This window comes from Aspergillus ambiguus (assembly GCF_047715705.1).
Source record: "Aspergillus ambiguus strain CBS 117.58 unplaced genomic scaffold BDV59scaffold_43, whole genome shotgun sequence".
Lineage (NCBI taxonomy): Eukaryota > Fungi > Ascomycota > Eurotiomycetes > Eurotiales > Aspergillaceae > Aspergillus > Aspergillus ambiguus.
Genome location: NW_027395556.1, coordinates 84,732 through 99,033, shown reverse-complemented (window position 1 = coordinate 99,033; position 14,302 = coordinate 84,732). Strand labels below are relative to the sequence as shown.

The following is a 14,302-nucleotide window of genomic DNA, read 5'->3' as shown; positions in this document are numbered from 1 at the left end:
TTTTTCTCATCTTCGCTTCCTTTCCCTGTATGCATTGCATCTACACTGGATTGGTGTGTGTGCTGGCGATGAAGGTCGCCTCGTGCTTGTCTCTCTATAGTGATCTTCGCCGTGTCTCGCCGTGTTTTTAGACAAAATTTCGCTAGAAAAAGTTCCTTACTTTCTTCATTGGGTGCCTTTTCTACCAATGATGTATCGCCTTGCGTTTCTTGTATGTGTTATCTAGCTACGGGGATTTCTTTGGTACTACTAGCTTAGTAGGATATGGGATTCATTGTTATGACTTGATATGTGATGTTGTAGTTGTTCGGTAATGTAGTTCTTCTAGTGTATTATGAAAGCACAATAATTATGCAGGTATTATGTCTGCGCGAGAGACTGATGCTTCTATCGCAGCTTCTGCCTTTCGAAGCGTGGGGGATCATGTCCAGCGGTTTCGTCGGAGAAGTGTGCTGTCTGTATAAGCGACGACTGGGACGTAGATAGCACACACCGTTGGTGCAAGACGAGTCGGTCGTGTATTCCGACGGAAGCGAGGCGGATTGACCATGGCTAGGGGCGTGACCAAGCGGCCTGGTCAGCTTGTCTGCGTGAAGATGTCGAGGAAATAAACGAATGGCCGTTGCCGCGAATCCTCTACTTCGGCGTTGTATCCTCTGTGACAATGACTGGGATATGGGTCTTGGAGTCCCGCGGGGGATCCTCCTGCGCCTGCGCAGCCGACTCGGTCGTCGACCCCCTCGCATGTCGACCACGCTCCTCCGTCTCCTCGGACTCATCCGCGGAGCTGTCGCTCTCCGTCGTCTCGGCGCTGGCGGCCGGACTTGGCGACCCCAGATTCGGCGACGGGTCGCCGTCCGTGTCGTCGTGGGAGACGCTGCTGCGCTCGGAGGACATGGAGAGCGAGGAGCGCGACGCGGGCGCATACGACTGCGGGAGACCCAGGGCGGCAGCGACGGCGGCTTCTTCGTCCGGCAGACGCGAGATGTTGCTCTCGGAGCTGGAGTTGGCGTCCAGGATGCGGCTGCCGCGTTGCTCGCTCATCTCGAGAATCTGGTTGTAGCTGCGGCGGGTGGGGTCCGCCAGCCGCTTCTTCTTCTTCTTTTCGCGCTTCGGCGACGGGCGGACCACGATCACGGGGATCGGCGACTGTTGCAGGCAGTATTTCGAGACGGATCCCGGGAGGAGGCCCTGTACGCCGCCGAGGCTGCGGCCGCGTGTGCCGACGACTAGGACGGAGGGTTCGTAGATGCGGATCTGTCGGGGGTTGGTTAGTTGGGCACTGCCGTGGAGGGTCGGTGGAGGGAGGTACCATGCGGTGGATGATGTCCTGGATCTTGCCTACGGCGAGCTCCAGCACGATGCTGATGGCCTTCTCGTCCTGGCTGTTCTTCTGGATCACCTGTTCGAAGATCTTCTCGGCCTCCTGGCGGTACTTCCCGGCCTCGATGCCGGCGTCGCTGGCGATGCGCGAGTCCTTCTCGACGGCGCGCAGGCACACGATCTCGTCGCCATCGTCGACCAGCTCGTCGATCAGCCACTCCAGCGCAAAATCCGAGTAGTCGTTTTGGTCGATGCCGCAGAGGAACGTCCGGCTGCGTCGGGTGCTCTGGTACCCCTTGTGTTTGTAGTTCAGGGTGAGCGAGAAGTCGGCTGCGTCGGGGTTGTCGAAGGTGTCGAAGGAGACGCCTCGCTCGTAGGTTCTTTCGATTATGGTTAGTCCGGGGGGTTTCGAGGATGCAGTGAGAGGAGATAGCTTACTGTGGCGGTGGAGGGGAGGGTCCCCGTGAGGAGATCGGGCGCTCTCGCTCGGTCGATTTGTCTTTCTCATGGATGGGGAGGTCGAACTGCGAGCGTCGTCGCGCGGAGGCACTCGCCGACCGGCGCGGGGGCGGCGCATCGCCCGACGGGCTGTCACCGATGTTGAACTGGATTGATTTGCGGCGGGGACTTCCTGCGGAGCGTCTGTGGGAGGGACGAGAGGAGCTGGTGGTGCCTTGCTGCTGCTGGTCGTCTGCGTCGATCGAGTTTTTGGGCGTGGATTCGGTAGACATGGTGACGGATGGCGAGGGATTCAAGGTTGCAGGGATATACGGAGATGAGGAGGAGTCTGCAGACGCAAGAAATGGGGTTTATGCACGCGGTATGTAGGCAATAAATAGCTCAGATCAACCGCCGTGGAGCTCGTGGAGGTCGGCTAGTGGCACGATCCGGAAGCCGCAGATCATGGTTTGGATCGGCTTGGAGCCCGTGGGCGAGGAGAGGATCTGCGCGATGGACAGACGAGAGGGAGGAGAGGGAGCGAGGAGCAAAGCGAAAGAGAGAGAGAGAGGGAAGAGACAGGTCCGAGTGCCGGATGCAGAGCAGATGGAGGAAAGAGAGTAGAGAGAGGAATGGAATGGAATGGATGATGACGGAGCGTCGCCGCGGGGAGGAAGGCGGTGAGGGCGGGGTCACGTTCCCTGCGTTGCCCTATGCTGATCTACTCGCGGCCTCACGGAGTACTTGATGTTATTTATATACTATTTACTACCTTGGTAGCTCCCACAACATGTCCCTCTTCCCCAGATATCCTCCCCCCATCTCCGAGGATGCTGGTTTGCATATCGCCGCCCAGATCCAAGACTGGCAGATCAACCACGGGTCTATGCTGAAGGATATCCGCTCCCAGACAGCAGAGTCTGTGCTGTGTTATCCGATTGGGGTCTCCGTATTTCCTACTCCATTCCCCCGGGCGCAGTTCGATCGTGCGTTGGATCTGCAGTCTATCTATCATGAACTCTACTGCGCGTTGGCGGAGGACGAGCAGTGGATCTCTAGTGTAATCGAAGATTTGATTCCTGTGCACCCTCTTGCGGACGCGTTATGGGAAGTCCACCTGCGAGTGAAATCTTCCGGCGGATATGCCAATAACACCAATAAAATCTCTCTCGGGATCTTTCGTTCCGATTACATGCTTCATGTGGAGGACGAGCGTCCGACGGACGGTGAGGCTCTAGGACTGAAACAGGTCGAATTCAACACCTTTTCCTGCGCGGGTGCCTCTCATGCCGATAAAGTGGTGGATATGCACCATCATCTAGCTCGTACTGGGGCATATGATTGCAAGGACAGTTCGATATCAACCACCTGTCTCCCACAGAATAACAATATTGAGAACCTGGCTTCCTGCCTCGCCGAAGCCCATGCAGCTTACGGCACGCACAAGAGCGCCATCGCAACACAAACAGCCGTTCTTTTCGTCGTTCAGCCTCGCAACTTCAACATCGCCGACGAACGGCCTTTAGAATACGCGCTGTGGAAGCAGGACATACCGGTCCCGGCGTATCGGGTCGAGTTTGGCGGGGATGTCATGAAATATACATCACTCACAAAATCCCGAGAGCTCCTTTTCCACCCACCCTGGAGGGAAGGACAGCCGCCAATAGAAGTGTCTGTTGTGTATTTTCGTGCAGGATACGAGGCACACGAGTACGACGGAACCGGCAAAGACGCACGGATCCAACTGGAAGGGTCGCGCGCAATCAAATGTCCTTCCTTACTGGCGCACATCCTTACCTTTAAGAAGGTGCAGCAGTGTCTGACGGCTCCCGGTGCACTGGAGCGTGTTCTCTCCCCTGAAAAAGCGGCCGCTATCCGGTCAACCTTTGTCCAGATATATCCCATGGATGAATCACCGCGGGGATTGCATGCCCGGAAGCTTGCGATGGATCCAGCCACGGCGCGAGACTATATTCTGAAGCCATCGCTGGAAGGTGGAGGGAATAATGTACATGGGGAGGATATACCTCGGTTTTTGGCCGAGATCTCGCCGTCGTCCTGGAGTGCGTTTGTCTTGATGGAAAGGATTGCTTCGCCGGAGGTGGAGAACGTTTTGATGTCATCCAAGGGCATTGACTTGGGGGGAGTGATTTCCGAACTGGGGGTCATCGGGGGTTGTCTCTGGCGTCGAGGAGAGATCTTGTCTAGTTCGGTGGTGGGGTGGTCGTTCAAGACGAAGTTCGAGGATGTGGAGGAGATGAGTGTGGTGAAGGGGTATGGGTGCTTTGACACACCGTTGTTGTTTTCATGAAGGAATACCCAGATGCATAGCGATATGATGTTGTATGTGCAGTATACAAAGCTGCCACGCTATACCCGATTTGGCAACTATGTCAACATTCCAATAAACCTATCGACATCTAATGGGCCTTATATTCAGATTTAGATATCTACTCTGAGTATGTATCATGACTCTTATTAGGGTATTCGTATTCGCGGTCGTGATCCTACGTTATTGTGGGTCGGCAGCAGGCAGTCGGTGGAAGCCTGGTGGTCTTCAGGCAACCGCCAGGCAGTCAGGCCATCCACCTCCACATTCTCATACTCTTTAAGACCGTCACCATCTTCTCTTTCACCTCATCTTCAATTGAATTTCACCTTCAACATCTCCCTCTTCTCCTCTTCTCTCCCCCTGTTCCTTACGACACCACTGTGTCGTCCGCGCTGATCACTTCCCCTGACTGGTCAGCCTTGCGCTCCGCCTCGTGTTCACCCAACTGTTAGCTTTCTGCGTGTTTACCTCTCGGTGCCCTCATCTACATCTCCTCAACCCTCTTATATATACAATGGCAACAGGACTGCTCAAAGACTTTGTCATCGCCGTCAGCGGGACGTTTCCCGGTTACAGGCAAGGTATGCCCGGACATTAGCATACAATCCGCCAAATCAAATGCATCTCTAACTCTCTTCAGCCGAGTTGAGATCGATGATCAAAAGCCATGGTGCCACTTTCAGCCAAGCTGTGACCAATGATTGCACCCATCTCATCACTACCCAGAGAGAGATCGATAACAAGAATTCGAAATGTGAGATATAAATGACGTTACTTTACTATCTCACGCTGACTAGCAAAAAGACAAGCAGGCCTTCAAAGTGTACAACTGCAACATTGTATCCTTAGATTGGCTGATTGAGTCGGACCAGGCGAAGAAGCTACTTCCGGAAAAGAGCTATACCCTAGGACCAAAACCAAAAGATTCCAAGAAGAGCACCAAAGATGACGATGATACCGACAAGCCCCAGCAAAAAAAGCGCACTCTGGAAGAGGCTTTGGAGATCGAGGGAGATACCGCGAACAAGAAGCCTAAGGATGGTCAAAAGAGCAGTTCCAAGTCCCTGAACGTTCCTGTTGACGAAGGATGCTATATGAGCGGTGAGCCAGGCTCTTAGTAACTTATCTCCGCGCATAGCTAATTTGTTCAAAAGCTTACCGCTCTGTGCACATTGACGACTCGGGTGTCATTTGGGACGCAACACTCAATCAGACGGTCGCAGCGAACAACAACAACAAATTCTATCGCATCCAGTTGCTGGCAGGTGCTGACTTCATGACCTGGACTCGCTGGGGCCGCGTAGGCGAGACAGGTCAACATGCAATGCTTGGGGATGGCTCTCTTGACAAGGCGATGACTGAGTTCAAGAAGAAGTTCAAGGATAAGTCGGGTTTGACCTGGGAAAATCGTCTGGATCCACCCAAGAAGGGAAAGTACACTTTCATCGAGAAGAACTACGAGGAAGAGGATGAAGAGGAGGAGAACGGAACCAGTGACGCAACGAACAAACAGGAAATCGAGAGCGTTTTGCCAGTTCCTGTTCAAGATCTTATGTCTTTCATTTTCAACAAGGATCATTTTCTCTCTGCGATGGCGTCGATGTCATACGACGCCCAAAAGCTCCCCCTCGGAAAGCTGAGCAAGAGAACCCTCCGTGCAGGATTTCAACTCCTGAAGGACCTCTCTGAACTTATGAACAACCCAAACCTCGCTTCCTCCAAGTACAATACTTCTCTGGTGGCTGCCACAACAGACCTGAGTGACCAGTACTTCACTACGATCCCGCATGTGTTCGGCCGCAATAGGCCCCCTGTCTTAAACTCCGAGCAGCATATCAAGCGGGAGCTCGAGCTTCTTGAGGCGCTTACTGACATGGAAGTTGCGGATGGCATCATGAAAGACTCGAAAGATGCCGATACAATTCACCAGCTTGACAGCCAGTTCCAGAGCCTGAATATGAAGGAAATGACACCATGTTTGTCAACCTCTTCGATGAATTTGCCATTGCCTTACTGATATTTGATAGTGAACCGTGCTTCTACTGAGTTTAAGGAGCTGGAGGCCTATCTCCAACATTCTCGGGGTTCAACCCACAATATCAAATATACCGTAAGGTTGCATTTAGCCCTGGACTGGTCTCGGCTAACCCACATAGGTCATCAACATTTTCAGGATTGAAAGGGAAGGGGAAAACGATCGGTTCATGTCATCCAAATACGCAAACATCAAGAAGAGCAACCGTCGTCTTCTGTGGCATGGCTCTCGCAGTACAAACTTCGGTGGTATTCTGAGCCAGGGTCTCCGTATCGCGCCTCCCGAAGCTCCGTCTACCGGTTACGCGTTTGGAAAAGGAGTGTACTTTGCAGATATGTCCAGTAAATCGGCAAACTACTGCTGTCACCGTACAAGCGCGAACATGGGACTCCTCCTCTTGTGTGACGTGGAACTGGGAGAGCGTATGCTTGAATTGGATGGTGGTAATTTCAACGCAGACAAGCAAGCAAAGGAAAAGGGTCTCATTGCTACCCTTGGCAAGGGCACAACAATCCCTGGGGGCTGGAAGGATGCGGGCTGCCTCCAACCAGCTTTGCAGGGTGTCTCAATGCCCGATGTTGAAGCCCCCTTCGATGCCTCGAACGTGGGAAATTACCTGCGATATAACGAGTACATCGTTTACGATGTTGCCCAGATCCGGCAGCGATACTTATTCCAGGTCCATATGTAAACGAAGGGTCTGGTATCTCTTTACGTGTCATCTTATTTTCTCACTTCAATCTGGTCAGCGCATGGAGTTATGGGAATTTAGCGATCCAGATCATTAACAGCCATGGCATATCAATTTACCATACAAAGGTTTACAGACAAACAGAATAAAAGTGCCTCAGCAGCCATCTCACATCTAATTGGTTCCAACGTAGTTATACGTATGGTAAAGGTGCAGCAGACTGGATTGAGCTATCACAATATATTGACCGATATGTTCTTGGACTCCTACTGCTTTACGCCACTTGGTAACCCAAACACCTGACTATCCAGCTCGCTTCCACAAGATGCAATCCCGTTACCTTCGGTCAAGCAATGGCCATTGAGCTCAGACTTTAGATTCCCCGAAACCTGATACGACCACATCTGTGCTCTGTTGTTTGCGCATGGAGCAAGGAACGCATGGGTTCCATTAGTCGCCAGGCACTCCAATGAGCCAGATAATGGGCTTATCTCAGGCCCACGAACCTGCCATATTTGCCTTTCGCCCCCTGTGCATGGTTTGAATTGAACAGTGTCCTCATATTCAGTCAGACAATTCCCGGATGCCGTATTGAACACAATCCCGGTGGGGATGGCCTCGACACGACCATCCAAAACTGTGATCTTATAGACATCCGTTGCGTGTGGGTTCAACGTGACCGCAATGCCCCTCTGGATGTCCTCATCTGTGCCATCCCACAGGTTGCGAGCCCTATATCGCTGTTCCGGATCAAGTCCCAACCATCTAAGAGAGATATCCCTTTGGACAGAGGAGTTCCCTGTATTTAGCACAGTAACTAACCGACTTCCATCGACCAGACTTCTTGTCAGCACGTCGACTACACCATCTCGGCTCGCCAGCGTAGCTTGTTGCGCCAGTGGGTCTTGGTCGACCTCGATCAGATCGCGGTTCGTCAGGAACTTTATATCTTCTTTATACAGACCAGGGATATAGGCAGATATAATCAGCGGCGCCGAGAAGGAAGCCCACAACGCAAACTGTGACTTCTTCTCATCCATAGTCAATCCGGGATGGTCCGGGATCAAAAAGTCTGGGTCATTGTAATACCCTGGACGCTGGTACCGGGCGACCAGCGTGTTGAAATGATAATTAACCATAATACTATCCCACGCACTGCCCTCTCCGGCGTACACGAGAATATCGTTTGAATGGCGCGCTAGCTCCCCATACTGCGGGACCCAGTCCATAACTCTGTACCAATCGGAGAGGCTCTTTGCATTCGCAAAGTACGCCGGAGCAGACTCCGAGAACACAAGCGGATGTGACATTCCGCTGAGAATGCGATGCCACAAGCCGTAGAGGTGTCTGTACTGCTGCTGTGATGTGCGTCCATTATCCGGGACAACATTGCACCCGTCGAGCTTTAAATACTCAACCCCCCAGTCCGCAAAAGTCCGCGCATCGAGTTCCTCATATCCCAGGGATCCTGGGTACCCGCCACAGGTCAGATTGCCAGCATCCTCGTAGATCCCGAACCGGAAGCCCTTGGCCTTGACATACTCTCCCAACCAGGGCAGGCCGTGCGGGAATTTAGTTGTGTTCCACATGAGGGATCCGTTTGGGGCCCGTTGGTGCGTCATCCAGCAGTCGTCAAGGTTCATCCAATTGTACCCTGCAGCGAGGAGACCATTGGACGCCATTGCATCAGCGGTGTCAATAAAGAGGGTCTCGTTCAGCTCGCACATGAACCGAGCCCAGTTATTGAAGCCCATTGGCGGGGTGGGGAGGAGATTGGGGGATTGGATAGAGGCTTGGGCCTGTAGGGGCACCATGGCCGCTGTGGTCGTGATTATCAAGGGTAATTTCATGTTGATGCGATGTACAGGAAGGAATTGGAGAGGCGTTGGGCTGGTAAGGATGTACTGCGTGGACTTGGGCTTTTGATACACAGACTGCCTGGGCGGGGTACGACGTTGTACTCGATGTTTGTTCCCCGCACGTTCAATTAATATATCCCCTGGCCATCTTGCTGTAGCATAGATAAGATGTTACTGTAGTATGATCGGCAAGAAGCGTGTTCCCCCCTGGAATTGTTTTTGCACAGGTTTTTTCCGTGTCTCACCGGTTGGCGCTTCTTAAATGGCTTCATGGCCAAGATCGACCCGGAATGCGGTCTCCCTTCAATGAGAATGTCAGAATGACACGAGCACTTCGATGAAGTATGGAGCAGGTGTGACGGTGCAAGAACAAAATGTGAATATGCATACTATGAGATTGCTGAGTCCCTACTGGTATATGGCGCAAATCCCAATATTCGGTCTGGGTGCTTGGACCGCACTGCATGTCGGCTCCGCGCACGGATTTTTGCTGATAGCCTCCTGTGCGTATGCCAGGACGTACAAATTGTTAATGCGCGGACATCAAAGGGGCAAACATCGTTGCATCTTGCCACATCCGCAAATAACCCTTATCTATATTTTGACCACGTTGCTGATTCCTGGGGGATCTTTAACAATTATCGAGAGAAAGCCGCCATGTGCGACTTCACATAGCTTCTTGGAACGCCTTTAAAAACGTCGTCTCTCTGCTACTTCAGTCGAAATAGAACCCAAATTACGTGGACGCAGAAGATGCCTCTCGATTATGCAAGTCAGAATGAACACCACAAAGTGATATCACTCCTACTCAATAACGGTGCCGACAGACATGCAACAGATACTTCTTGGGTCTGCTGTTGGATATTTTTTTTTTCTTTTTTTTTTTTTTTTTTTTTTTGGTAATTTTATAGAAAGAAATAGAGAGAATCGGATAAGTTAGAAATTACCGGAAAAAGTAGTCGAAAAGAAGCTGATATTAATATCAACGGATGTAACTCGTATTAGTACTACATAAGATTTAAATGTATTGATGGGCCTTGGAAGTAGAACAAAGATAAATCTGTATCTTGTTAAAGGGTGTATTTTCATGATGCTTCTTAAATAAGTAATTCGTATTAGATACCTTAATGGCGGTATACAATGACAGAGCAGCACGACAAATGGTTCAACAAGAAGAAAGTTTAGAACCAGTCAAGAGTGCATTAACAAATTCGAAGGCCATATCATTTAAGAATCATATATCCCCGAGTTCTCCCCTTGCCTTTGCATCAAGCAAATCTTGGTTGAATCGCGGGTCCAGCTTGTTCAAAAGTCGGATCCGGTGTGGTTTCACTTTCTTAGAGCTCTTTGTCTCCGCCTGCTCTGGAGGATAGGATGGTTTCTGACGTTCGTGACCCTCGGACTTTGATGATTTCGATCGTATTAAAGAGAGAGGATTCCAATGGGAAGGAGTTGCATCGCTCATTGTGCAGGAGAGCTGATGAATTGGTGGTGATACGCCGTTCTACCCGGTTCGTTAAACACTGACGTCCGTAATATCCGGAAGAGAGCACACATTAAATATCAGACTCATAGCGTGCTTTAATACTATTTGTTTTTGAGGGTTGTGGATAGGTGGGGTGGTTCCTTATATGCCAGCGGCGACTGGTGACGCAAGCATCATCTGACGGATGACGCGGGGTTGTCAGGACGAACCCTGCATCTCCACGGGCCAGGAACTTTCCAGGAAGGTCCGTGGAGAAACCTGTAGAAACTGTCCATCGGTGAGTTTAATCAGTCTTGGTCTGCCTGGGCCCGACCATTCCTTGGGTGTAGGGAGGCTCTACCCGCGGGACCCAAAACATTCGACGGGTTGAGAGCATGCATGACATTCAGGTCGTCTCATCGTTGTAGATTGATGCAAGTCATAAATATACATGAGTTAAGCTCCGAATTGATCACCCTCTCGCTTCACCTTGCGCCGGAGCCAGATATGCAAAAGCAGAAATACGACAACGCCAACCGCCAACATCGCTGAAATAACAGAAAATCCCATAATATACTTTGGCTCGTCGCTGTCCGGGAATAAATATGACCCATATATCTGCGCCAGATTACCCAGTGCATTCACCAGGGCTAAACTGACGCCACGAGCCTCGGGCCTCATGCCCGCAAACGCCGAAGAGGCATATGCCAGGCAGCCTCCGTTTGTTGCCCATAGTCCTGCAGCCATGAGAACTAGCAGTATGTACCGAGCCGTGAAGTTATACACCGCACAGACCGCGATCGAGCATGCAAGAGAAAAGGTGAGCCAGACTGAGATAACTAGGCCACGCCAGAGGGGTATCCTATCGCTGTAGTACGCTGTTATGGCGGTGCAAACGAAAGCTGCACCATAGATAGGTACGGTGAGTAGGTTGACACGCGTAGTGGAGGATGCTGTGAATAATCCTTCGACAAGTGTTGGATAGAAATAGGAGAGCGTGCTTGATCCGACAATGACCTGTACGCGAAGATGTCAGAGGATGCTGCCTGCCGGAAAGTAATACAGAAGAGGCCATACCATGTAACCAATAACGAACATCCAGGTGCGCCAGTCCTTCACGGACAACATGATCGCCTGTAGCGGAGATAGACGCTCGCCCCCCTGAGTCACGGCAGTGACATTCTCAGTTGCCAAACGTGCAAGGGCAATATCTCTCTCCCGTTGCGATAGGCTGCGAGATGTGGCTGGAAAGTCCAACAAGACAAACATAGCAATAAGACCGACTCCAACTGTGGCTGCACCCTCAACGATGAATAACCAACGCCATCCACGAAGACCGTGAGCGCCTTCGAGCCCTTGTATAATGCCTGCAGCTAACAGTCCTCCAAAAGCACCAGAAAGGATAGCAGCAGAGATATATACACCAAAACGTCTTGACTGCTCGGTGCGTTTATACCAGCTCGAAAGAACGAGGAGCACACCGGGGGCGAAGCCAGCTTCGACACAACCAAGAAGGGTCCGTAAGACGACGAGATGTTTGAAATCCTTTATGGCAGCCATAATACATGTCAGGGCACCCCAAAGAACCATGATACTGGGGAGGAAGATTGACGGGCGTGTCCGACTCAGCACAAGACTGGGACGATTAGTCTGATATATCCACGGAGAGGGGTTGGCCGATAGTTTCATACTTGCTTGGGACTTCAAAAACGACATATCCGACAAAAAACACGACCAGTGCAATTGAATAATCATTCGAACTTAGATCAAGGTCTTCCTGCATGCCTGCAATCTTTGCGTTGCCGATGCTATTATCTTTAGTACTGGCATGTCTAGTGGAGGGGGAGGCAACGTACTTGGTGCGGTCCATATATGATAGCAGGTACATGATCCAAATCATCGGAAGCAGACAGAGATCAATCTTCCTCACGAGAGCCTTCTCTTCCTCGGGAGTGAAGGTGACAGGCATCTCCTCCGCGGCATTCTCGAACTGGGTCGAGGAAATATCGGCCTTCACGTCACTATCCATACTAAGAGGCATATCGAATGGACAGCCAAGGACAAACTAGAAAATTCAACATAAGCCAGATGCCTGTTGACCGAAGAGCGCAATTTATGTCAATAAGCGCATTGAGATACTGGGGAGGGGAGAAGAATTAAGTAGCATGGATGTTCAGGGTCAGCGGAGAGATCAAGCCGTGCATCCAAAGCCCCGGAAGAGCAAGAAATGGTATGCCGTTCAGTAGACAGCCGTTTTCTCCACATCAGCGTGCACGTACACGAGAATGCCCTGGTGGTTTCCCCGCAAAATGCCCCAGCATCATGGCATTGTGGTGTGACCCATCGGCTTGAGCGTCCCCAGATCTGCGAGAAGGAATTGTGGAAGAATACCTCGTGTCGAGGTTAATGGACGGCACTATCCCGACGCCGCTAATTTCTTAGTGTCCCCGCCTACCACGGCCTTCCCACTGGCGTCTGCCCCCTTCATTCTCGCGTGGTTGTCAGGGACGTGTTCGGCACGAATCTCCAGTGAAGCCTAGTGCCTCGAGGCGGTGTCTGATTCTCGATAGTATCGGGTTTTCCCCCTCAAGCCGCGCACGAACCGACCCGAAGCCACCCCGACTGGTCCAATTCTTAGACCCTGTGGATATATAAATGTCCGCTGGCACCAATTGCAAGAGCTAGCTGGGTCGGAAGAGCTCTAATACAACCTTCAACTTGATTTTCCGTGACGTAGTTTGCTTCTCTCGGAAGAAGGCACATACTCCCTTCATGACATCAATAGCAAATGAAACTCTGAATTAACATATCTGACAAGCTATGTTTCCTCTTTAGGGATTATTTGCGCTCCCGTACAAATCAAAACCACGACGCCCAACCAGTTTTACCCCCACCTCAGGCAATTCCACGACAGAAGACCGTATTTGGCTCCCTTCCGTCCGTCCCTCGTATTGCGTCTACCCGCTCAGTTTCACGCACGTGCCAGGTGCCCGAATTTCGTCCCCAGTGCTGCGTCCTTCGCGGCATGTTAGACCAGCGCAACACTGGAAGGCTTCGCTGCTACCGAAGCATGCCTGGCTTTCGACCGAGCATTTATTTGGGTCCCCCACGGGTAAGGTGAAGACAATACTGGGGAGAAGAGCCACGAAGACGAGGACACGCATGGCGAGCTTGAAATTGCTTGTGTCAGTGGGAATAATAAGTTCCAAAGGGCTGATGTCGCGTACGAGTAAGAAGTCTTTGTAGGTCTAAGAGCAGACAAGGTGTCTTTAGGATTTATTCAAGCGATAGTCACGGTATGGACATGTTTACTTCGAGCGTTTGAGGAAGAAAATGCTGGAGACATAAGGGGCCAGACGACCCTAGACTATGCCGACTACCCCCTTGCATTGCTTACCTACTTACTAAACTCTAGACCGTATGCCATTTAGTCCTATCTTTCTCTCCACCAGAAGCGTTTATGTGCTTGCAAAACGACATATTTTTGAACTCGACGCTTCGACGTCATACGGTACCTGGTTGGCATAAATCCAAAGAATCCTATATTCCTGCATAGATGCATGTAAAACACTAAGTTGGCGCATATAATTAACTGAACCAGCCAGAATATCAGGACCTGAATTTCAATTATTAGGAGTCGAAAGGGTTTCTCAATCCCCATTTCATACACAGATTAACTCTTTGCAACCGCTTACCATGGCTGCCCCCGATCTAGAATGGCGTTCATACCGGGCTGGCTTCAGGCATGCACCTACCGAGGGGTTGGAAATGAGGCGCCGTTGTTTTGCTTTGAGATGTACCGTGGCTTCGATGGACTTTTCCCCTCCTTTCACATACAGGGCTTATTCCACTCATGCAACCTAGTGAACGACCATTATTCCCATCCAACAAAGGGAGGAAAGAGGGAGAGAGAAGACTGGCGAGATGTACCTGGGTTATTCACCTACTTACCAGAATGGGTGTTGTGACAACGTCTCGCTTGCATCATCCTATACTTCTCTTCACTTCCGACTTGCCTTGGTTGTGACATCAGGCTAAGCTTCTTACTTCATTCTTATTCTACCTTCGCTCACTTTGATCCTCTTTCAGCCTTTTATTCCAGCGTCTCCATCAAGCTCTAGTTGATGTCTGCCCTCGACGTCTTCCGCTTTCAAAGGCA

General features: G+C 51.1%; 6 protein-coding genes across 6 annotated transcripts; 2 read left to right on the top strand and 4 right to left on the bottom strand.

Annotated features, from left to right (window-relative positions):
• Positions 1-221: 221 nt before the first annotated feature.
• Positions 222-2,139, bottom strand: BDV59DRAFT_118934 (universal stress protein). Its single transcript, XM_073686759.1, has 3 exons — positions 1,762-2,139; positions 1,313-1,703; positions 222-1,257 (listed from the first exon to the last, which is right to left on the bottom strand). Exons 1-3 carry the CDS (start codon positions 2,052-2,054, stop codon positions 637-639), a joined length of 1,305 nt encoding a protein of 434 aa, XP_073544109.1. The 5' UTR covers positions 2,055-2,139; the 3' UTR covers positions 222-636.
• Positions 2,140-2,509: 370 nt separating this feature from the next.
• Positions 2,510-4,174, top strand: BDV59DRAFT_186668 (glutathione synthetase). The gene has a single exon (XM_073691064.1). It carries the CDS (start codon positions 2,552-2,554, stop codon positions 4,070-4,072), a length of 1,521 nt encoding a protein of 506 aa, XP_073544108.1. The 5' UTR covers positions 2,510-2,551; the 3' UTR covers positions 4,073-4,174.
• Positions 4,175-4,359: 185 nt separating this feature from the next.
• BDV59DRAFT_186667 (putative poly(ADP)-ribose polymerase PARP) lies at positions 4,360-7,040 on the top strand. The gene is made up of 6 exons (XM_073691063.1): positions 4,360-4,674; positions 4,734-4,847; positions 4,898-5,194; positions 5,248-6,069; positions 6,121-6,203; positions 6,250-7,040. Exons 1-6 carry the CDS (start codon positions 4,608-4,610, stop codon positions 6,817-6,819), a joined length of 1,953 nt encoding a protein of 650 aa, XP_073544107.1. The 5' UTR covers positions 4,360-4,607; the 3' UTR covers positions 6,820-7,040.
• Positions 7,041-7,085: 45 nt separating this feature from the next.
• aglA (putative alpha-galactosidase) lies at positions 7,086-8,669 on the bottom strand (the record flags this gene model as incomplete). The annotated part of the gene is made up of 1 exon (XM_073694623.1): positions 7,086-8,669. One exon carries the CDS (start codon positions 8,667-8,669, stop codon positions 7,086-7,088), a length of 1,584 nt encoding a protein of 527 aa, XP_073544106.1.
• A 1,048-nt stretch (positions 8,670-9,717) lies between these two features.
• Positions 9,718-10,266, bottom strand: BDV59DRAFT_186662 (uncharacterized protein). Its single transcript, XM_073691062.1, has 2 exons — positions 10,234-10,266; positions 9,718-10,182 (listed from the first exon to the last, which is right to left on the bottom strand). Exons 1-2 carry the CDS (start codon positions 10,249-10,251, stop codon positions 9,913-9,915), a joined length of 288 nt encoding a protein of 95 aa, XP_073544105.1. The 5' UTR covers positions 10,252-10,266; the 3' UTR covers positions 9,718-9,912.
• A 208-nt stretch (positions 10,267-10,474) lies between these two features.
• On the bottom strand, positions 10,475-12,812 carry BDV59DRAFT_210393 (major facilitator superfamily domain-containing protein). The gene is made up of 4 exons (XM_073695596.1): positions 12,000-12,812; positions 11,835-11,951; positions 11,221-11,779; positions 10,475-11,160 (listed from the first exon to the last, which is right to left on the bottom strand). Exons 1-4 carry the CDS (start codon positions 12,182-12,184, stop codon positions 10,600-10,602), a joined length of 1,422 nt encoding a protein of 473 aa, XP_073544104.1. The 5' UTR covers positions 12,185-12,812; the 3' UTR covers positions 10,475-10,599.
• Positions 12,813-14,302: the final 1,490 nt, after the last annotated feature.

Coding starts and splice junctions, on each gene's coding strand:
- BDV59DRAFT_210393 (XM_073695596.1), bottom strand. CDS start 12,184: ATGCCTCTTAGTATGGATAGTGACGTGAAGGCCGATATTTCCTCGACC. Junction 11,780..11,834: donor GTTTTTGAAGTCCCAAGCAA/GTATGAAACTAT, acceptor TAATCGTCCCAG/TCTTGTGCTGAGTCGGACAC. Junction 11,161..11,220: donor TGTTCGTTATTGGTTACATG/GTATGGCCTCTT, acceptor CTTCGCGTACAG/GTCATTGTCGGATCAAGCAC.
- BDV59DRAFT_186668 (XM_073691064.1), top strand. CDS start 2,552: ATGTCCCTCTTCCCCAGATATCCTCCCCCCATCTCCGAGGATGCTGGT.
- BDV59DRAFT_186667 (XM_073691063.1), top strand. CDS start 4,608: ATGGCAACAGGACTGCTCAAAGACTTTGTCATCGCCGTCAGCGGGACG. Junction 4,675..4,733: donor GTTTCCCGGTTACAGGCAAG/GTATGCCCGGAC, acceptor AACTCTCTTCAG/CCGAGTTGAGATCGATGATC. Junction 6,070..6,120: donor TATGAAGGAAATGACACCAT/GTTTGTCAACCT, acceptor GATATTTGATAG/TGAACCGTGCTTCTACTGAG.
- BDV59DRAFT_118934 (XM_073686759.1), bottom strand. CDS start 2,054: ATGTCTACCGAATCCACGCCCAAAAACTCGATCGACGCAGACGACCAG. Junction 1,704..1,761: donor CCCTCCCCTCCACCGCCACA/GTAAGCTATCTC, acceptor CATAATCGAAAG/AACCTACGAGCGAGGCGTCT. Junction 1,258..1,312: donor AGGACATCATCCACCGCATG/GTACCTCCCTCC, acceptor AACCCCCGACAG/ATCCGCATCTACGAACCCTC.